Source organism: Polypterus senegalus, chromosome 5 (genome assembly GCF_016835505.1).
Source record: "Polypterus senegalus isolate Bchr_013 chromosome 5, ASM1683550v1, whole genome shotgun sequence".
Classification (NCBI taxonomy): Eukaryota; Metazoa; Chordata; class Cladistia; order Polypteriformes; family Polypteridae; genus Polypterus; species Polypterus senegalus.
In genome coordinates, this window is record NC_053158.1 from 163,340,873 (window position 1) to 163,364,994 (window position 24,122).

A 24,122-nucleotide genomic window follows, 5' to 3' on the forward strand; every position below is an offset into this window, starting at 1 on the left:
TAACCTTAATAAATTTTATTAATCTTGTGTTGATACGAAACCTATAGTTGCCTTGGATTAACAATTTTGTTTTTGCTATTTGGTTGTATTTTTTTATCAGAAACTTTCTCACAATATAATGTTCTATTTATTGTAAAGAGTTTAATCAACAACAAGCTGACATTTTGATTGATTTGCCCACATGTTTAAATGTGCCTGAAGGAAACAATAGTGAAATGCTGTGTTTGGCATTGAACCTTTACATTGACCCTGGTGCAGGTAGATCCTGAGAGTTTTTCCAAGATGACTGCCATTGGTTATAATTCTTCTGGAACTGTCTGATATTTTAGGCATCATGTCCATTGCATTTTAACTGATTTTGACTGACTTTTTCATGTACCCCCATATTTCATGACTTTTTTTAATAAATGAAGGTTAAAGTAAGCTTTGTCATCTAAACCATATACGTACAAGTACACAGAGAGATGAAATGACAAAGCTCAGGGCTCACAGTGTGCACATAGTGCCAATAAGTCAAGATGGTGTGCACAAACAAGCATACTATTTAAATATGCAATTTGGCGATACAATTAACTCCACAATTACCAAGAAACCCATTTAAGGACAAGTTGCACAGATCAGTGCATTGACTGATCTTTTGACATGATAAAGTGACTTATGCATAAACTGGAGCTGAGCGTCCGGATCTAAGATGTTAGAGTAAAGTGGAAGGTCATGGGAGGCTACATTGTATTGAGGAGTCTGACTGCCTCTGGGAAAAAGCTATCGCATATCCTGACAGATGTGGCTGTGATACATCTTAAGTGTCTGTTCCATGTTTTTCTCTGGAGCCTTCCTGTAGTCACAAAATCCAGGGAAGTGTAGTATAGTGCAGTGGTCAGCCTCCCAATTCCCCTGGTAGGTGTTGTTTAGCATAGCCCGGTTGTCACAGCAGCAGAATGCTCTCTGTGCCCCTGTGGAAGTACAACACCATGAGTTTGCAACATCAAGAATGAAATCAGTGTTTGTTGTTCATGGGCAGACATCCTTGTAAATATTTACTTTTGGCTGTTTATTTTCATAACACCCGTGTCCATGACTTTGTTTTTTTCTTTTTCAATCTTGAACCTCATACTGCTGGAATAGGCTTTTGCTTCCCGCAACCCTGGATTGGATTAAGAGGGTTTTGGAATGTAATGCTTCTGTTTTATGTTTTGTTCTTTGCATTACATTAGCCTTTAGAACAGTATTCTTTCTCAGCATGTACCATTAGCGTACTATATATTATTAAATTCAAAAGCAAGCAAGCGACACTAATTGAAAGACTGTAAGTAATTTCCAAGCTATATTTGTGGCTTCAGTATTTGAGATTGCACAATGTTCTTATAAAAACACAGTAGAATTGCTCTGTTATTTCCTTTGTCCTCATCCTTTCTTGTACATCTTAATGAACCTTGGGAAGTAAGTTATCTGTCTAATAAATTCTAAGATCCGCTGTTATAATGTGCAGAAGGGTACTGCAGCACTTTGAAGTGTTTTTTCAGTTTGAAAAAGTATATATTCTGCTTTTACTGTCAAGAATTTCTTGAACTGGTAAATTGTGTGTCTATTGAGCAGCAGCTGGAAAATATCAGATTAGGTCTACAGCCTTAAAGGGTTTTGTTGTACTGAAAAAGAAGAGCAGATATTGGGCTCATTTACTCTATTCATCGTTTGGCTTTAAATGTCCATCTCACATGATTTCATTATTAAGTTAGGACTCTTGTCCCATTCAGGTTTCTTTTCTACTTTGTACTCTCTGGCAGGATGAATTTTAGAAGAAGCTTTGCTGATTGATATACTGTCCATATTTACATATTCCTGAAGCTTTCACAGGGCATACTGAAGCCCGTTGTCATGTGGAAGCACACAATCATCGATTTGTCTGAGGAAGGGATATCAATCAGGTGAAGCACTAAATTATGTTTTTATGACTATTGAACCAGTGGACTAGTGCACAGTGGAAGTGAGGTTCATTGTTACAGTGTGAATTAACTGGCACCACAGATGATTTATATACCATTACAATTTCTATTTTTATTTTGTTATCAGCCATTACATTTTTGGCAAGACCTTATGTCCCAATTGACTTATTGGACACAGGGATAATCCAATATATTTTGTAATTTTTAGCTGTGGAAGTTAAAATTAAAAACAACCAGGGTCCTCAAGAAAAATCCATAATCCATTATTTGCAATGCTTTACCTCTTTAAATGAGTCAGTATTACTTGACAGGCAGAAGTTGTGATTTTCTAATTGGTAGCACCATTTGTCACTAGAATATATGGCTTTACAATTATAGAAAAATATCTAATTGCAATATTTTTGATCTGTATTGCAATTGCAATTATTTTGTACTTCTAACTTGCTCCTTCAACAAAAGAATCAGATGAAGATATTCAGTTTCTGTTTATTTATATAACAATATTATAGAACTATTACAGCTGTTGTGTCAATATCAGAACAAAATTCAGAGAACAATAAAAAAAAACATTGCCGGAGCATGAGTCTATAAGACTTATTATTGCACAAATGGCCCATCAGGAAACCTGGAAATTAAAAAAAAAAGAATAAATAAATACTTCATGCCAGTAAATATATTTTAATATTGACTTTTAACAGTAATTTTGACGATATCAAATGCTTTGGCCATTGTCAGCTAATCATTGGATAGAGAGTACAGAAAAAACTTTTTATTAAGGCTCACCTATAAACTGACCTTATAGCATAACTTGTAAAGGACTTTGGTGTGGGCCATGTTCACAATCAGAAACACACCGACATGCAACTCATGCTCATAGGTGTTTGCAGTAATCAACAGTGCTGACTGCTAGAGCAGACTACAGGTCTGATTTTTGCCTGTGACTTTTTATTAAGTAAGATGTTTATTAAGTATGCCTGTAGGTGAAAATGGCAATGCTATCCACTGTGTCAGAGTGAATTTTGTATGTGTTTTGTTAGTTTGATTTTTATAGAGTGGCTTTTGTGTGGGCTCTAAACCCCTTAAAGAGCAAGGGATGAGTGTATGTTTTAAAGTCCATGTTTTGATGCAGTTATGATACCGAACAAGGCTCTGTTTTGTCTATGTTGATAAGTGAGAAAGATGAACTTTAATAAACTTAAATAGCAGATACGAGGTGCAATGGAATGCATTTATTTAAAAGCATACACACCAAATAACAATTAATGGTGAGCAGTTCCTTCAAAATAGTCACCCGCTGAGTTGATTCACCAATCCCACCGAGATTTCAACCTTTCGAAGCACCTCTTGAAGTCGTTTTTTGTCAGTGTGTTCAAGACGTCAGTTGTTACCGCTTGGATCTCCTCCACTGTCTCAAATCTGCGTCCCTTTCAGGCTCATCTTCATCATAGGAAAGAAATAAAAAAAAATCAGATGGCGCTAAATCAGGGGAGTACAGAGGGTGGGGAATGGCAGTAAACTTTGTAGAAGCCAAAAATTCCTGCACAATCAGTGATATGTGAGCTGGTGCATTGTCGTGATGCAAAGGAAATGACTTGTCAGCCCACATCTGAGGACGTATTCGGCGAATTCGATTTCGCAAACGCCTTAGAACATCCCTGTAGAATGCTCCATTCACCGTCTGTCTTGTGGCACAAATTCCTTTGGTGTTGCTGTGAACTTGTCGAGCTTTTTTGGGTCTTTCAAATCACTCATTTTCACGAACAACCCTTCACAGACACAACCGAAGTTTAAACGAGAACTGCGACTTGGAAAAACAACAGCGCTGACGTTATAACGCGTGATAACAGCTCTCAAGGACAACTTGAACTGCTGTCTAGCGGCGATTGATATAACCAAACCCTTCTAGCTGCAGAATAAATGCATTCCGGGAACTTTTGGATCGCACATCGTATAACAGTCAGAAGAATGAATATACATCTTTATAGGATGTGGTGTTTGCATCATCTTGCACAGCTCATACAACTTTAATAACATTTTATAATAACTTTTATCCTGGACTATAATAATTTCAGTTTTAGGGTTAGTGGTGCATTAGTGATGTTGTTATGTCATTGTTGTTATGTCGTGTGGGGAATAGGCATCACAGCAAAAGTGTATATCCATTTGTTAAATTTGTATATGATTATTGTACTCAGTTATTCATTAATTCTTTCATTACTTGTTTAAAGAGATATGTTGTAGTCTGAAAGTCATTATTGTACAAATTTATCAGCATCTACTGAGAAGTTTTGATTCTGCTGATGGCTTTCAGGCACTCCTAGTTGTTCACACATGTTTGCTGTTGATGGGTTGTGTTTCCTGCTGTACAGGCAGATTTGTAAAACGTTGTGGACTGGACATGTACCGTATTGCTGAAATTCCTCATAATGGATATGCTACTTAAAAATTGCAGCTCTTGGACTTGGAAATTTGCACTGTTTTAAATCATTATGTCAATGTGAAATCAATGAATTCCATGCTGAATAACATAACTTTCTTAAGTGGAATTAATCCATGTCAGAGTTGTGGTGGGTCAAGGCCTGTTCTAGCATTATTGAGTGTGAAGCTGGAACCATTTGCACGCCCTCACACACGCTCAAATGGATTTCTCTAATGTATAAAGGAAATATCGGTGCCAGTTGCAGTCCAGTTTACATTGTTTTTCCAAACCTGATATTAACTGTGTAGTATAAATCAGGGCCAAGTGTGCAGTTTTCATTTTAGAAGTCTATGATTGTTGCAATAGGCTCAAGCTGCTCCATAACCCTGCCCTGGATAACTGGGTTAGGAGGAAGGAATGATGGATGGATGTTAAGGCAGCTCCTATAGTGCTGAAACACTGTAGACTCAAGGAAAGAAATGGAGTATTTACTGACTTTAACTATACTTTGTCTTTTGTAATAGACTGAAATCATTTTTTTAGTTAACACATTCTCTGAATTGCCCTGGTTTGACTGAACATAATTGTGTGCCCTGCAATGGACTTGCTTCCTGCAACAGTGGATTTAGAAGATTATTATATATATTATATACATTTTCTAGTAATTGTCAGTTGTAGTCTTCATTTATATAACAGTGAGTTTTGGACAGTTGTGACATGCGCCTGTGACCTCATTCGTGTAATGTGACGTCTTCACCAACTCAAGTCATGGCAATTTGTGACTAGCTCACCAAAGTCAAACAAGTATAATTTTCTTTTAAATCATACAAATTTACTCTTGTGTAAGGGAGAGTTGACCACTAGTGAGTACTAATGCAGAAATACAGGTACAACACATAGAGTGTCCACAAACATAGACGCACCAAATCTTCAAGAAAGATGACCAGAGAAGTGCAATGCCAGGCTCAAAAAGCAAAGGAAAGGGAGGGCTGTTGGTCAAGCAAAAGGCCACTGCAACTTTGGAGCCAGCAAAAATGTCTATTCAACATCTCATCTTCATTCTGGTGTTCTCCGTGTTTATTGGCTGCCAAAATGAAAGATTTTAAATTGATCTGATAAGAGTAACATGATCTCATCTTCACACAAGGACATTGCGATTTACACAGATCACTAGGTATTTCCAGATTACAGGTTCACTTATGATTCTCCTTCCGTTAAAGCAGTAGTTCCCAAACTTGGTCCTGGGGACCACCTGTGGCTGCAGGTTTCTGTTCCAAAGAGAGTCATAATCAGTGATAATAATTAATAATAATAATAATTGGCTGGTCTTTTTCTCTCTTCTTTTACTCTGCTTTCAGAAAAGCACAGCAGGAGAATTTTTACATTTATAAGATGTTCTATTTTTTGCTATAGTTTTAAGTACTTTACTCTCTCTTTTGTTGTTTTCCTATTATTTTTCCCCTTTTATGTCTAATTTCCTAATAATGACAAATGAAAATAATTATAGCAGAAACCCAGGCAAACAACATTGAATGGTAGAAGGCTGCAGCTGCTTCAGTGTCAGACTCCCAAATTTAAAATAATGAATTAAATAATAATCATAAAAATAATAAATAATAATAATAAAAATCAGCATAAAACTGTTACAAAGTGAAACCAAAGCTACATTATCACCATAGAACTGCTTAGTACATTTTTAATAAAAATTTGCCAAATGTAGTTTTGTAATTACAAACCGGATTCCAAAAAAGTTGGGACACTAATTAAATTGTGAATAAAAACTGAATGCAATGATGTGGAGATGGCAAATGTCAATATTTTATTTGTAATAGAACGTAGATCAAACGTTTAATCCGAGTAAATGTTTCATTTTAAAGGAAAAATATGTTGATTCAAAATTTCACGGTGTCAACAAATCCCAAAAAAGTTGGGACAAGTAGCAATAAGAGGCTGGAAAAAGTAAATTTGAGCATAACGAAGAGCTGGAAGACCAATTAACACTAATTAGGTCAATTGGCAACATGATTGGGTATAAAAAGAGCTTCTCAGAGTGGCAGTGTCTCTCAGAAGCCAAGATGGGTTGAGGATCACCAATTCCCACAATGTTGCGCAGAAAGATAGTGGAGCAATATCAGAAAGGTGTTACCCAGCGAAAAATTGCAAAGACTTTGCATCTATCATCATCAACTGTGCATAACATCATCCGAAGATTCAGAGAATCTGGAACAATCTCTGTGTGTAAGGGTCAAGGCCGTAAAACCATACTGGATGCCCGTGATCTCCGGCCCTTAACCGACACTGCACCACAAACAGGAATGCTACTGTAAAGGAAATCACAGAATGGGCTCAGGAATACTTCCAGAAACCATTGTCAGTGAACACAATCCACCGTGCCATCCACCGTTGCCAGCTGAAACTCTACAGTGCAAAGAAGAAGCCATTTCTAAGCAAGATCCACAAGCTCAGGCGTTGTCACTGGGCCAGGGATCATTTAAAATGGAGTGTGGCAAAATGGAAGACTGTTCTGTGGTCAGGCGAGTCACGATTCAAGTTCTTTTGGAAATCTGGGACGCCATGTCATCCGGACCAAAGAGGACAAGGACAACCCAAGTTGTTATCAACGCTCAGTTCAGAAGCCTGCATCTCTGATGGTATGGGGTTGCATGAGTGCGTGTGGCATGGGCAGCTTGCATGTCTGGAAAGGCACCATCAATGCAGAAAAATATATTCAGGTTCTAGAACAACATATGCTCCCATCCAGACGTCATCTCTTTCAGGGAAGACCCTGCATTTTTCAACAAGATAATGCCAGACCACATTCTGCATCAATCACAACATCATGGCTGCGTAGGAGAAGGATCCGGGTACTGAAATGGCCAGTCTGCAGTCCAGATCTTTCACCTATAGAGAACATTTGGCGCATCATAAAGAGGAAGGTGCGACAAAGAAGGCCCAAGACGATTGAACAGTTAGAGGCCTGTATTAGACAAGAATGGGAGAGCATTCCTATTTCTAAACTTGAGAAACTGGTCTCCTCGGTCCCCAGACGTCTGTTGAGTGTTGTAAGAAGAAGGGGAGATGCCACACAGTGGTGAAAATGGCCTTGTCCCAACTTTTTTGGGATTTGTTGACACCATGAAATTCTGAATCAACATATTTTTCCCTTAAAATGATACATTTTCTCAGTTTAAACTTTTGTTCCGTGATTTATGTTCTATTCTGAATAAAATATTAGAAGTTGGCACCTCCACATCATTGCATTCAGTTTTTATTCACGATTTGTATAGTGTCCCAACTTTTTTGGAATCCGGTTTGTACTACGTTGGTCCCAAAACAGAAACTGGGAAAGAACAGCTCTTACCGCTTACTTAGGATAGGAGTCCAACTAAAAATGGTGGCTGGTTGGAGCAGAAACCTACAGCCACAGTGGATCCTCCCCAGGGCCAAATTTGGGAACCACTGGATTAAAACATTTTAAATTAAACTAAATATTTTGAGGAGTAAGGTTATTTAATTAGATACATTGTCAAATCTCCTTATCTTGATTATAGAAAGCCTGAAGCCCATGATGGCACCACTGGGCACAAGGTAGGAACCAGCTCTGGACAAGACATTTGTCCTTTGCAGGGTCCACTTGTGCACACACTTGCAGAGACAATTTAAAATCTGCAGTCTTCCTAACCTGCATACCTTGAGGAAATTGAAGGGAAACCCATGATGGTGCCAGCTGCACAGAGACAGAATCTATGCATGAGAATTTAATCTTGGATGCTTGATCCATAATCGGCACTAATCACTGAGCCACAATGCCAATATACAGTATAATAAATGACAAAACAGAACCTTTTGCATATTAAGCATAACAAGGACAATCTAAGGGGGAAATAAATTAATCACATTCATTGCTAATAAATATAACTGATGTTAAAAGCAGTTTACCACATAAATTAAAATCAGATCTGATGAATAATGCAATGCCTAAGGGGTAAATACAAAGAAATTACATTAATAGAGCTAAAAAGGAATAAACAAGTGTTGTTACTATGGCACCTCAACCCTATAATTACCTCCAGTGTTTGTTTTCAAACACATTTCCTTTTGACAACAGGATGAAACTCATACTGGTAATGTTGGGCACTCTTGCACAAAAGCAATAAGACACATTTGTTATACGCAATGATGTGCTTGAACAGGCTGCTTGGCATAAGAAACATGCAACACATAAATGGCCTACAAAGTTAAAGAAATGGAACCCAGTGCATGCTTTTTAGTATAGTTTGGAGCATTCCTTGAATTGGTGGGTGTGCAGCATAGCACCTTCATGCAACATAGCTAAGTAAAGAGGGCAGGACTGCACAGCATTTCATTTTTAGTTGTAAATTTTGTGATTTGACATCTCTGCGTAGTCACTTTCCCTGACCCATTCTGTATAAAATTCTCCCTTAGCGAGAGAATATGCTTAACATGGTCATTATTTTCCGCTCTTTGAAATCAACTTAATAAAAGCAACATTCGTTTTACAATTTAAGCCTTATTGAATCTAATTCATTCTCACTCTGAATTTATTATTCTCTTGCTGAATGACGTGCCTCAGATTGTAATTGTGTTGACCCTTCGATGCGCTAAATCTCTTCTGTGCTTATCAGACATTGAGAGATAAGTCCATGGTTTGGAACTTCATTAAAGATCTCATTTATATTTAATGAAGGATAATGTCCGACTAGAATAATAATTCTGGGCATGTGACCTCTGTGGACATCAGATGAAATGTGTTTTTTTTTTTGTTTATTAAAATTATTAAAGAGTTCTGTTCTCTTTACAGTATGGTATCACTGGCAAAGCTCCAGTCCCTAAACATTTAGAAATGTTATGTTACTGTCTTCTCTTCTTACTTTGCAATGTAAAAAAAAATTCTACCACAGTGTGTTCTGGCTGCTTTGTAAATAAATGAAGTGGGCCTCTGATTTTAAGCCCACCCTGAGAGATTGATATTATTGCAGTTCTCTGTATTTTCTCTGGGTTTTGGTGTTGTGGTTACATTTTCTGCCCTTTTCACTTATGTTATGCACTTAAAATATGGTGAAAGATGACCTATGTTATCTGTTGGAAGTAAAAACAAAATGTTATTTTTAGTTTATATTTTTAATTGATGATGCGATAATACATTACACTGTATAAATTGAAGAAAAAATGACTGTGATCATTTGCAAATAAAAACTGAAATAGATACATAATAAAATATTTAGAGTATCACTCAAGAGATTAAAGTTGCAAAGAATTAATAGTGAGCTTATTTTGTCTTTTACGGAATCCACCTTAACAAAAGGATAAATATCTGTGTAGCTCTGCGTCTGTTTGCCAACAGAAGACACAACACAAACATCCATCCATCCATCCATTATCCAACCTGCTATATCCTAACTACAGGGTCACGGGGGTCTGCTGGAGCCAATCCCAGCCAACACAAGGCGCAAGGCAGGAAACAAACCCCAGGCAGGGTGCCAGCACAACACAAACATTTCTAGTAATGAAATGCATTGCTTTTGTCATTCCAACAGATGGTGTATCACAAATATTTGTAATAATGAAATATACTGCTCAAAAGAATTAAAGGAACACTTTTTAATCAGAGTATAGCATAAAGTCAATGAAACTTATGGAATATTAATCTGGTCAGTTAAGTAGCAGAGGGGGTTGTTAATCAGTTTCAGCTGCTGTGGTGTTAATGAAATTAACAACAGATGCACTAGAGGGGCAACAATGAGATGACCCCCAAAACAGGAATGGTTTAACAGGTGGAGGCCACTGACATTTTTCCCTCCTCATCTTTTCTGACTGTTTCTTCACTAGTTTTGCATTTGGCTACAGTCCGTGTCACTACTGGTAGCATGAGGCGATACCTGGACCCTACAGAGGTTGCACAGGTAGTCCAACTTCTCCAGGATGGCACATCAATACGTGTCATTGCCAGAAGGTTTGCTGTGTCTCCCTGCACAGTCTCAAGGGCATGGAGGAGATTCTAGGAGACAAGCAGTTACTACAGGAGAGCTGGAGAGGGCCATAGAAGGTCCATAACACATCAGCAGGACCAGTATCTGCTCCTTTGGGCAAGGAGGAACAGGATGAGCACTGCCAGAGCCCTACAAAATGACCTCCAGCAGGCCACTGGTGTGAATGTCTCTGACCAAACAACCAGAAAGACTTCATGAGGGTGACCCAAGGGCCCCATGTCCTCTAATGGGCCCTGAGCTCACTGCCCAGCAGCATGCAGCTCGATTGGCATTCACCATAGAATACCAGAATTGGCAGATGCACCACTGGTGCCCTGTGCTTTACAGATGAGAGCAGGTTCACCCTGAGCACGTGACAGAAGTGAAAGGGTCTGGAGAAGCCATGGAGAACATTATGCTGCCTGTAACATCATTCAGCATGAGCAGTTTGGTGGTGGGTTAATGATTGTCTGGGGAGGCATATCCATGGAGGGTCACACAGACCGCTACAGGCTTGACAAAGGCACCTTGGCTGCCATTAGGTATCAGGATGAAATCCTTGGACCCATTGTCAGACCCTATGCTGGTACAGTGGCTCCTGGTGCACGACAATTCCTGGCCTCATGTGGTGAGAGTATGTAGGCAGTTCCTGGAGGATGAAGGAATTGATACCATTGACTGGCCACCACACTTTCCTGACCTAAATCCAATAGAACACCTCTGGGACATTATGTTTTGGTCCATCCAATGCCACCAGGTTGCACCTCAGACTGTCCAGGAACTCAGTGATGCCCTGGTCCAGATCTGGGAGGAGATCCCCCACAACACCATCTGTCATCTCATTAGAAGCATGCACCGATGTTGTCAGGCATGTATACAAGAACACAGGGGCCATACAAAGTGCTGCGTACAATTTTGAGTTGCTGCAATTAAATTTTGGCAAAATGGACTAGCCTGCCACATGATTTTTTCACTCTGATTTTTGGGGCGTCTTTGAATTCAGGGCTCTGTAGGTTGATCATTTTCATTTCCATCAAACGATGTGGCATCCTTTCGTTCCTAACACATTACCCAGTCTATATCAGTATAGATATCCAGGAGGATTTCTTTTTCCCATTGAGATCTGATGTGTTTTCAAAGTGTTCCTTTAATTTTTTGAGCAGTTTATATTACATTTGTCATTCCAGAAGATGGCTCATCCCAAACAATAACAGTGCTTTTACAAATCCCATACCAAATGGCATATAAATTAGACATGTGCATTGCATTTGTCATTTCAACAGGTGGTGCATCACAAACATTTGTATTAATTCATGTTATTAATATACATTTTTGTGATATTCCATCTCTTGGAATGACAAATGCAATGATTGTATTTCTTTAACCACTACAAAATACATTCCAATAGATGGAGCACTGCAAATGTTAATGCAGATGTCTGTTTTGATTACTTAGATTTTAAACTATCTTAGATTGGTAGCACAGCTAGTTTGATTATAAATATTTACTGAATAACTCTATTATGCATTTTTAAAACATTTTCCTTGATTAATCAGTTAGCTTTGATTTAATATTAACATCTTTCTAATGTAATTAGCCAGCCTTTTTTTATTATTTTCGCCCTTTGAACATTAACTAACTAGTCAACAGTAGTACAGTGGTTATCACTCACCGCTCCAATATGATTTTTGTCTGTGTACTCCAGTTTTCAATCATGTCCCAGTCATGATTTTTTAAAATATTGAGCTATATGCTGCATTGGTGTTCCCAACCAGGGCTGTTTATTTCTCTTTTTTGGTTAAATCACAGCATCCCTATAATGTAATATATCAGGATGGAAAGGAGTCTTCATTAAAATTAGTATTAGTAACTAGTGAAACACATTGAAACCACACTCTTAAAGTAAAAGGTCAATGAAAAACCATGTTAAAGGAAAGGAGCAGTTGATATGTCTTACTTTTTTCTAAATTGTTCTCTCTTTCAGTTCCTCCAGAAGTGATATTGTATTTTATTAATTTGTCTTGCTTGCCTATGAGCCATCATGTTTATCTTTTTTTATGAATTTTGAACATGTGTGTTCTGAGTCATGGGGAATTATTAATAGGAGTTGCTGAAATTTTTTATATCATTGAAACTTCTTTTGGTTATTCTAGAAGTTATTTTGTATTTTATTATTTCTGATGTTTCATGTGGAGCAAGTTGAACTTTTCCAGTTTGGCAGCACATTCCTTTTTCTTTCACCATTTAAAATACAACTTCACAGTGATCACATTGGTGGTGTAACATTTGAAAGTATTGCTGTTCAAACAAACTGATCAAAGGATGTAAAAGCAATGTTTGCATGTAGTCAAAAGATTTGAATATTTGAAGATCTCTCTTGCCCTTATTCTTGTATTCTGTTTAGTGAATTTGAGTCATCATGTTGGCCTGCCGGTCAACTTAGCTTTTGATTTACTTTGTAAATAGTTACTGCAAAAGGCTAGATGTGATGATGATCTTCCTTTTCATGTATTTCTCTACCTTGGGCATTCTTGCATTTTGCATCCTGAACTTTGTCTTGCTTGCCTATGAGCCATCGTGTTTGTCTGCTGTTTAGTTGGTCTGTATTCAGGATTACGTCTTGCTTGTCAGTGCGCTTCAGTGTCTTATCTGCTTATTCTTTCTCATTCTGCATCACTTGACAACCTTCTGTGTTGTGCTTGATGTTCAGCAGATGACCCTGCTCCGATTTTCGTTCTTTTTATAATGGTATTTTTCATCTTGTAAATGGTATTTGCTCGATGCTCAGCAGATGTTGCTGCTGTTGTTGTTTGTCTTTCTGCAATGTGACATTGCCGTAATAAGCATGTCACCACAGTTTACTTTGCGATAGTTGCCACTGCTGAAAATTTGTTGAATTTTCACAATGTATCAGATCGTAATCTTTGATTAAGACCAAGATCAAGGTCCTGACCCCAGTAGTTCATGATCTCAATCTCATTACATATAGACAGATGTCAATATTTTATTTTATATGATAATTACTTAATGTTTTGTGATTTTTACAATATATTGATCAAATTGACTTTGATTCAGTAAAATAAAAATTGTAGCAAACTTTCAATTTATGTTTGGGGCATTTTTTAATTTTTTTTTTAAAATCATCTGGTGTGGTCATTAATGCAGAAGGAGCTGTGGTTACGCAGGCTGCCGCTCACTGTCTGGTACAAAGTGTGTGCCTGGTTCTGTTTGCAAGAGATTTGTCAGGCTGCTCTAATTCCCTCCCATTTTTCCTGATTCTGGTGGGATAGGTTTTGCCTCTTGACAACCGTATAGTGAGGAAAGTTGATTCAGTGGATGGAGACGAATTAATCAATGACCATGCCTTTTTTGTTTTTAAGTTACGAAATTGCAGACCTGAAAGCATTTACTAAAAGATATGGATTAAAAGATTAAGAACATCTGCACATCTCATTCGTATCTGTTTACTCTCATCTTAATAAAAATGCAGATAAAGAAAGTTTTCCTTTAAGTGAATATGTAATTAAGGTATTTCAGTTGTGATTAACAATTTGTGGTCTAGGTTGTCATCATGTATATTGATTGAAAACAAATGCCACCAACCTACTTAGCTAGCTGGAAGGCTTTAGTCGATTGTAACCCTGTTATTACTATTGGAAATCTATTACATCTAATGTTCTCCTTGGCTCACTTTGATCTGCGGCTTGTGTGTAATTCTTTTATAATTTATGATATATTAGTCCTGAAAGTTCATTTAAAACAAAAATTTTAATACTTGAATAAAAGTAATACCTAATGTGATTAGTAAATGTAAAACATGTCCATCAGCATCATTGAAAGGCACAACCTCTGAACTGGCTGGTTACACTTAGGAGTAGTGAGTGGTCTGTGAATTCAAGTTATTTTATGAAGAGCATTTCTAACAAGCCCTAATTGAAAAAGTAATAAATATAAAACAGTAATACAGTGCAATAATTGCAAATATAATAACAAAAAAGAAGTACAACCTAAACATGAAGCATAACTTTGGACATGAACATAATTTTTGTGTAATATGTTGCTTCTCTCTTTGTGTATGTATATATGTACTGTGTGTGTATACACTATATATCTAGGAGGTTCTTTCCTTCAATTGTCCAAAAAACTTTTCATTATGAGATAAGAAAAGTAAAGTTGAAAGTTACTGTAAAATGGCATTCATTTGTACTATATGTTGAGAACCTGTTGTGAAGTGAGGTGATTTGCTATACTTTTGCTTTGTCTCATGCCTAGATATTTAGTATTGTGTATTACTTGTAAAGATATAGACATTGGGATGACTTTTATTAATATTACAAAAAGCAAGTTGTCCTTATTTCGACTGAGTCAAATCCCTTGTATTGTGACGTATTCCTTTTTAGTAAGTGCAGAGACTTAGTTTTCTGGAATGACAACATATATGTTATTCAGAATCCTTCAATCATAACTTCAATGTAACTGTCAGACAGAGTCCAGAAACAGAAAAATGGCTTACATATGACAACTTGGCTATCAGAATTTATTCACTTGAAACTTTAAACAAAAAAAATTCCACTGTTGTTGGCAGTGAAGGATTATCACATTACTCAGAAGGATGTGGGAAAAATTAAACGAGTTGTTAGACCTTCTACCCGAGGATCGTGTAGGCAGGCACAGCTTGACTCTTGTTGAGGCAATGCAGTGTACAGAATGAGCCTTATTACACAAGCATAGTCAAAAACTGTGTGCTCTGTTCCAGCCATGTCTGTGAATCCAAAAAAAAAACACTTGCCTTCTCCAATTTTGAGTACCCCTCTCCCAACATTCCCTGTCCATTAGTCTAAATTGTTTACATTGAAGGCTTCCTGAACAAGGCCTTGAAACTCACAATTACTAATCAGAGCGCACCATAGGCAAGGTGGGTGAATACAGTCAATCTCTCAGAAACTTCTAAGCAATATGTGTATTTTATTTGCTAAGTAAATGTTAGGTTGTGATTCTTGAAACTCTGTAATGTAAAAGTTCTATGAGCTGCCCAAAATACATTCAAGCAATCTGAACTTGTTATCACAGATGTACAGAACTCTGAAAATTGAGCTTTATCTCTCTAATAGCAAAATACCTGTCCTTCTCAGCGGAGAAGAAGTTAAAGAACTTATGAAAAAGAAAAGGAAACATTTTAAAAATAACGTAACATTTGCTTTCTATTTGTTTACATAAGCACAGTCCTTCACCAGCAATTATTTAATTTTAGCTCAGACCCGGCACTTACAGCAATTTTAACTCAGTTACAAAATGATCCAAAGTCTCGTTTATACCCTGCGTCTTGTCATTAAACTTGTATCTCGCGAATATCGTATTCATCGTAGGCATAACAAACGCCAGCGGCAGCATGTCTATAAGCTTAATTTTAACTTACGGTTTACACCATGCTTTGTTTCCGCAGTAGCTGCACTTATGAATATGCTTGTATGCGTCACTCGCTTCATATTCTTTTGCTGCATTCTCAATTGTGTAATGCGTTTTTTGTTCAGCGCTCTTTGGTGCGCTTCCTTGTTCTCTATGTACTGCGTTCACAGTCAGTTCACGTGAGCCGCTCTCTTGTGTGATCTTGCAATGTTCACAGCTTTATTTAATGTTAGCTAAGACCCGGCACTTAAAAGTTTCTTTCGCAGTTTCGCTGAGTTTGTGCCAAACACTAGACCATCTGATCTTCGTTTGCATAAGCACAGTCCTTCACCCGCGAATATTTACCTTATATGGGCAGGCACTCAATTACGTGGGCGGCGTGATGATGCGGGATGCAACTCCGCCTCACACGGCGACCGAGCTGCAGGCTATGGCCATATATATGGTCGAAAGTAGGTTCCAGTTATGACCGTTACGTGTAGAATTTCGAAATGAAACCTTAACTTTTGTAAGTAAGCTGTAAGGAATAAGCCTGCCAAATTTCAGCCTTCCACCTACATGGGAAGTTGGAGAATTAGTGATGAGTGAGTCAGTCAGCCAGTCAGTGAGGGCTTTGCCTTTTATTAGTATAGATTATTCCTGGTGGTTGTCATTTTTAAAAGGCAGTCATTAATTCTTTTGTTTTGGAGTTGATGTCTGTCAAACCACAATGGGGAGTAATGTGTAAAATGGCACAAAAAAGTTGTTGCTATGCTTTGTCTTTCATTTCAAATTTTTCTGGGCACTTTGAGATGTGTTGTTGTTGATTTTATGGTCATTTGTGGGCTTTCAGTAGCAGCTGTACCACTCTTTCACTACACACTGTACCAATAAGTTGTTTTAAATGCTAAATTTCCTGTGTTTATTCCCTCCTCCCTAGCTCGATGCACCTGGAAGCCCCCCTGGTCCAGATCTTGCCATGGACACCTCGTTAGATGATAGAGAGCGCAGAATTTCGCATTCTTTATACAGTGGGATTGATGATCCTCTCCCACAGAGGACTACCATGCCAGGAAGAATGATGGGTAAGCTGTACAAGAATCTTTTATATCAAATAAATGCCTTTGGAACTTGGTATAGTTAAAATATTTACAAAGGCTTACCTTCTAATTTGAGGGCTCATATAACTAGATTCCTCTCTCTCTCTGCCTTTATTTTCTTCTAGTTTTGATGCTAAATGGAACTTCTTTTCCTCAAGTGCAAATGCTCTTATTTTTCTGCTAGTTATGAAAGTATATTGCAACCTCTCAAATGCAAATTGAAATGAGCACCAATATCTAGCAAATCTAGTTGCGTTTGTGTAGGATAACCTTTTTATTTTATTTTCAGAAAATGCTGCTCATGTCACTTGAATGAAATAGGTTGATTAGTAAACACCTGAGGCTCATATACCCTCAAGAGATACTCCATACTGGTGGTGCTATTACTCTGGAAAGTCTGATAGATTGTAGAAACGTGGGTGGGGAATGACTAATGTGAGCCGAGGGTTTAGTTCTAGCAAGCTATGGAGAATACATTTACTTTGGAGCCAGTCCTTTGCCTGATTCATCTTTCACTGACAATTCCATCCTTAACAGATCTTTTCCTTTATTAAAGCCTCTGGTATTGTGTTCAATATATAACTAATTGTTTGTAATAATAAAGTATCCAAAACATTTTTTAAGGATGAGCTGATTTTAAGCAGTATGTTTTTAATCAATGTATTATATACTGTATCGAGTCTCCTGCCTACTATTAATTCTACTTTTAAAACAGAGTTACTACCCTTTTTCCTACTCCCTACTTTTTCTAGGTTACTTATTCCCTTCTCATTGTTACTGCATGAATAACTGCAAACTTGTTTTTCATTCACATCAAACCACATATATTTCAGATGGAGCTCTGAGGCAGGCAGGATGTGATTGCTGGCAGTCTGTTGAATTATAATATTTTAGATAGATTTCTTTGTTCCCCTTCTCTTAATCGCAGCATACAGTTGCTTTTATTTCTGCTTAGCTAAACGCTTTCCAGATAATTACAAAGTGATACATTTTTTTGTGATTTAATTGAGACACAAACCTGTCCACTGCTTGACAAAAAGAAATTCAGTAAAGCAATTCAATGTCACTTTGTTCTGCTGTGTGTGATTTTAGGATATGTGGCAAGTGACTCTGACTTGATAAACTCATTGCTGTTGTAATGTATTTGAAGTCTCTTAAAAAGCAAGATAAAAAGTTTCAATATTTGCTCTGAAATTATGAAAGCTTGATTAGAATACTACATGGACAGCGTCATGATCTGAGCAGATTCAGGCCACTAAAGTTTCAAGGCATGCTTACATACTGTACATTAGTTGAAATGTGAATTATTTTCAAGGCTAACTTTGAACATTCTGTCTAGATAGATTTTCTTACACTGCCTCCCACCTGGTCACATTTCTCTGTGTCTTTTTAATTACATAGTTTTTTTGAAAACAAATTCTACTTTGTAGGGCAATGCCACAAGATATTTCACATCAGCTTAGATGAATTTTTCCTTTGATTCAGTATTGTTGTATCTGATGTTTGGATGATGTCCATCAGGGTTAGTCCTGGGACCACTGCTGCTTTTAAAATATCTGAATTTTTAAATCGGGCTTGTTTTAAAACCTACATATATATGTTTGGTATCATTCTTTTTAGAATGTATCGAACTTTAATGTGATGATGTTAGATTTTCAGATTCTTATTCTGTTTTTAAATTATAAACTAAAAAATATCAAGAACTTACATCCCACTAGATGAGACTTTGTGCCAAACGATTAAACCACACTGGGGGCAGGAAATAAGACACAGAGTAGGACAGCTGCTGTACAGGCTTTTAAATGTTTGAAGCACCACACGAAATGCAGATCATTCATATGGCACGGCAGCAGCAGCAGCAAACCAGCAGCTGATCAAGCAAAGAGGAGGTAAAAAAATAAACTATTTGTTTCCCATTGTATCACCGTTTAAGAGGGGATTTTGGAGGAGCGGCCACGTTTCCTTGGGATGCATTCAGCCCTTCTCTTCACAATGCGAGCAGCAGAGACGCGGAGGGTTTGACGAGCGAAGCGAGCAGGGGGGAACCCCCTAGCACGAATATAATCATCAAGCTGCAGAAGTTTGCAGATAAGATAGGTGGATCAGCAGATAGTCTAGAATGCATTGAATCATTTCAGAGGGACTTAAAACTGCACATAGAATTGGGCAGATGAAATTTAATGTAATTAAAATATTATACATAGGAAGTAAAAATATTAAGTTTGAATACACAGTCGGTAGTCTGAAAATTGCAAGTACTGCTTATGAAAAGGATTTAGGAGTTGCAGTGAGCACTTGTCACTATCAACTTCTAGACAGTGTACTGAAGTGATTAAGGCTAACAGAATGTTAGGTTATATAACACAATGTGTAGAGAACAAGTTCATGGAGGCTATGCTTAAGTTATAGAGCGCACTGGTAAAGCTTCATTTTGAATACAAAGTGTAGTTTTGGTTTTTAGGCTAAGAAAAAGATAGAGAAATGCTAGAAAAGACTGATTCTAAGGCTAAGGATTTACGTTTTGAGGAAAGATTGGAGATAAAGATTAAGAAGTGGCATGGTGTAAGTGTTTAAAATTAAGAAAGGAATCAGTAAAGTGGATCCAGGCAAACTTGCAATCAAGTTGCAAAATTGTTAAGAATACATTTCAGACATAGTTTTTCTTCACACAGACTACTAAGTATACATGGAATGTCACCAAGTAGTATGGAAGAGACTTCGGGAAGCTTCAAAGCTAGACTTGAAATTAATTTGGAGGAATTAAGTGAATGGGATTTGTGAGCTTTGTTGAGCTGAATGGCCTGTTGTTGGCGGTGACCACGGGCCCCTACAGGGTAGGGCTTCCATGCCCTCGACCCGTGGCTCCCAACAGAACCAGGACGGACACCCCCTCGCGGTCTGGAGGAGGCACAAGCCCTCCTCACGTCCTCCTGGGCGTCCCGGCCGGGGACCACAATGTACATAACTCATTTATTTCTGTGATGCAGTGGTTTCCACCCCATCCTGAGCCGAATGTTGCTGGAATAGTCGACTGCCCTGAGCAACACCCCCGGGTGAATAAAGATGATTTTTGCCTTTAGGTTTATTACAGTAAAATAATAATATATTTATTTATATTGTTCACATCAAATCATGTAGTCTTTTTATGTTTTTAAAATTTGATTGGCCAAGCACTTATTTTTGCAGATATGTTTATTTTTTTCCATACTTTCAAGTTGTACTTGTGCCCTTTTTCATATTTTATCTTTAAAAATTGTCAATTAAATAAATATGAAATTATAAACCTTAAAGAATGAAATTTGTACAGTAGTTTCGGAAATACTAATGATGTTCTTAATATTTAATAATGTTTGAGAAATGATTAATAACTAAATTAGATATTTGGGTGATTATTTATTAATTAATTTTAATTAGCTCTGTTCATTGCCTTGTAATGATAGTCAAGCATATACAGGCAATTAAGAAAAGCACTGAGGTTTCTTCTTGCAAGAATTCTGTTAGCTAATGATTGATGCTTTCAGTCTTACTGTGAGAAATAATAAAGAATCAAAGAATCAAAAGGTACAGTGTGCAAATAAAAATCAAACTAAAAAAATGTATGCACCATCAAATAGGTCACTAGCTATTGTACAAGGCAATTAGATGTACAGTAGTTAAATCTGAGGAGGATTCTAGCAGTTTCAATAACCCTGATTTCTTGCTACATCATAAAACCTGTTGGCATGGTTTTTATGTGTTTTTGTAGCCAATTTTTTTTTTTAAAAATACTTTCTACTATCTGTCAAGTAGTTGGCTATAAATCAGTATACCTGGTATTCATTCAAGTTGACATTATCAGTGAATCTTGGTATGTTAGAAGCTGTGTATTGTCTGCCTCCTTCCTAAGTGTGAATCACTGTCTTGCTTGTTGTCTTTGATATTAAGTTTCCTTTTCGCCTTCCAGTAGCCTACCTTGCTTTTACTTGTAGTCTCTCGGCTATATAGATGTTTGAGAGCATGTTTGAGTTATGAGATCATTTATTGCAGTGTGTTGCATAGTAGGATATCTCCTTATACAACAGTGAGAGGAATCCAACAGAATTATTTTCTTGTTCATCCAAACGTAAGAGGCTCCACTTTTCATTCGACATTCTTTAAATTTAGATTCTCTAAAAAGATATCTTTCAGCTTGGCAGGACTACACATTTTTTACACTAGACTTGGCTTCTGAAGATAGGAAATGATTATTTTCTTTTCATTTTGATAGATCACTGTTCTTAAAAGAGAGCAAATAATGAAAAGACTGAAAAAGATTAAAAGACCTGGGAAGGATGTGTGGTTTGCTAAGTGCCAAGTACAATGACTCTTCTTCTCCTTTGTTCAGCACGTATTCAGAGGCGACTCTGAAAATTATTCTAAGAAAAAGTTGGCTTTGCTATCTATCTTTTGCAGTATCTACCATTTATGATAGTCAGCATAAAACAACACATTTCTCTCCCTCTGAGACTTCATATTTGGAGTGTTCAGACAGGTCTAAACAGCTCCAGAAAGTAAAGCCCCTTGCCTACTCGTCATCTTTTTTCCCTTTCTTCCACATGGAGGAAGCATCATTTTAAAAGAAAATTAAAAAGTCATGTTATGTCTTCAGTCAGATGTGACAAATAGCCAGGGGTTCTTGGGGTCATTTGTTCTGTGATGAGGGCATTTTGTTCTCAGAAACCACTTGAAAGTATTCTATAGTCAGCAAAGCCACCTTTGTGTTTTCTCTTGAGTTATCAGTGCAAAACAGCAATAGCTGTGAATGTGCTTTTTCGCTGTTGATAATCAATATTTGACTCTTCCTTTGTTTTTAATATAATATATTATGTTGTTTCTAATTTATAGGTAAAGAATTATTATGCAGTTGCCTTTTATTGGTTGTAAATCCGTATGCATGCAGAGCTAAATTCGTGGCTCGGCAAGTTGAAATTGGTTTCATGCACGGTACCGCTGCTGCCTCGCAGTTAAGAGACCCGGGTTCGCTTTGTTTGCATCTTCTCCCCGTGTCTGCAGGGGTTTCTACCGGGTACTCCGGTTTCCTCCCACAGTCCAAAGACATGCAGGTTAGGTGCATTGGTGATTCGAAATTGTCCCTAGTGTGTGCTTGGTGTGTGTGCGTGCCCTGCGGTGGGCTGGCGCCCTGCCCGGGGTTTGTTTCCTGCCTTGCGCCCTGTGTTGGCTGGGATTGGCTCCAGCAGACCCTCGTGGCCCTGTAGTTAGGATATAGCGGGTTGGATAATGGATGGATTTATAGAAGTGTGTTTGCCAATTATAAAAACATCCTGAAATTAGTATTTTTAACTCATAAGAAGAGAATGTAAAATTTGCCCTAACTTTACAAAATCAAAAAAGATTCTGTGTGTTGCTTTTTAATACATCTGCTACACAATTTTTCTTTCAGTCAGTTTTAATGTGCCATTTGATTTTCTTCTGCACTTATGGTTCTTTGGTTGTTCACAGCCCATACAAACATCGTAAATGTCATCTTTTTTGGATTATCATTACTTCATTTTAAGGTAATAAATTAATTTAAAATAGGTTTGGACGATAAATGTGATGTCCAGGATTCAGAAGGGGGTGTCAGAATTGGGTAAAAAAAAAAAAGACCTGTAATGTACAGCATATGAAGACATTGTTAGTGTTAAATGTACAAAAAGTACATTCAGTACAGTATATTAGATAGTATACTAAGATACATTGAAAAGGCACTCATAAGGTTACATGTATTAGGTGCTGAATAAATATTTAGTGAAGCTCTTTAATAGTCAAAATCAATATTTCACTTGCTTTATTTTATATATAGGTTTATTTCGTATACGTTGTTACTCCCACAGAGTCTGTCCTAGTGAAAACTATCATAAAGTGCTTTATAAAGTAAATAAGATTATAAACCAATGAAACTCAATATCTCGCCAACTACAGACTACCTACTGTAGGTATTCAAAGAATTATAAAATAAAACATTAAAAGCTTTAAGTGTACAGGCGGCCTCTAACAGAACTGTAATTGTTTTTGGATTAGGTGGCTGTGGAATAATATTTAACAGGGACCATCCTGGCCAACCCCATAGCTTGTATTATATTCTCAAACCTTCAAGTTTTTCAGATCTTATAAATAAGATCTGAACAACGTGAAGGTTTGAGAATATAATACAGGCTATGGGGTTGAAGAAAGATGCCAGGATCTAACATAAATTTACAGCATACAAGAACTTGAATGTAGCACAATGGCTCCAGAGTATCATTAAAATGACTGCTCCAGCGCAATTACAAGCCACACGTTTAGCAGAGTTTGTTAAGAAAGAAAGTGACAGTTGATTAGATTGAGAGGGAGCAGATCAAGCAGTGAGAGCTGCAGACCGCTCTTAGTTTGTTTTAGGCATGTTTTCTACTGGCAGTAAACTGATAAATCAAAAGCACTTTTTACTTATAAAATTCTGCCTAGCAATATGTAAGAAGAATGACCTTTTTCATTGTTCTTCAGAACATATTAACTTCCTGGAAGCCATGCTTTTTTGGTCAACATTTTTGAATGTAATGGTGTGTGGCTTCCCTTCAAAAATTCTGACTCCTTGTTGCTGAACACAACAGCTTCACATACCAAATCATATGCGTGCAGTTGGTTAAATTATTTTGTGCTTAGAATTCAAAGAGGACGCTGTTGACTGATTTTCAGTAGTTCAAAGTCGGCAGGCTTTGTTTAGAATGCCAAAGGAAAAAGAAGGTTACAGGTAAAATTCTATGAGAGGGTTTATGTATGGTAAGCATGTCACATAAACCTGTTATACTTTTTAGTTCAGTGAAACTTAGCTCTTCAGTAGGGCGGTTTCAAGAAGTTACTCGTTTTTTTGCCACTCTACTGTACAGTTGTTTTGGCTAAACACTTTGCCAGCAATTCACCACTTTCTGAATTTGGATCATACAAGTTTATAAGACAAGCAGTTCAGATCAATTTTGCAAAAGGACATTGTCCCAGATGTTCAGGGGAATGAAATCTGATGTCTGCAGTGATGACCTAGGCATTTAATGCCTTTGGTGATTATTGATCTAAGCCACTAAGCGTTTACTTGAGTTCAGTGTTCTGGTCCATGTTACAACTGTGGCAGCAGCATTCATTCTTTGCTGTAGCTCTTGTCTGTTAATGCTTCTACAGAAAGATCATTTTAAGAGGCTGCCTCTGTGATCTGAGTGATATGAGCAGGAGGTAATGACAGAACAGTAAAGCTCATTAAGAACTGGAGAGTTTTTGTAAGTGGATAGCAAGAGGT

At 37.3% G+C, this 24,122-nt stretch overlaps 1 protein-coding gene across 5 annotated transcripts in view; it reads left to right on the top strand.

The window, feature by feature from the left end:
• The window catches only part of pard3aa (par-3 family cell polarity regulator alpha, a), a 900,153-nt gene that overhangs the window by 512,300 nt on the left and 363,731 nt on the right, over positions 1 to 24,122 (top strand). For all 5 annotated transcript variants that reach the window (XM_039753567.1, XM_039753563.1, XM_039753564.1 and 2 more), the window contains one exon: positions 16,678 to 16,822. In XM_039753567.1, coding sequence (XP_039609501.1) covers positions 16,678 to 16,822 — 145 coding nt within the window. The remainder of the gene's footprint in view (positions 1 to 16,677; positions 16,823 to 24,122) is intronic.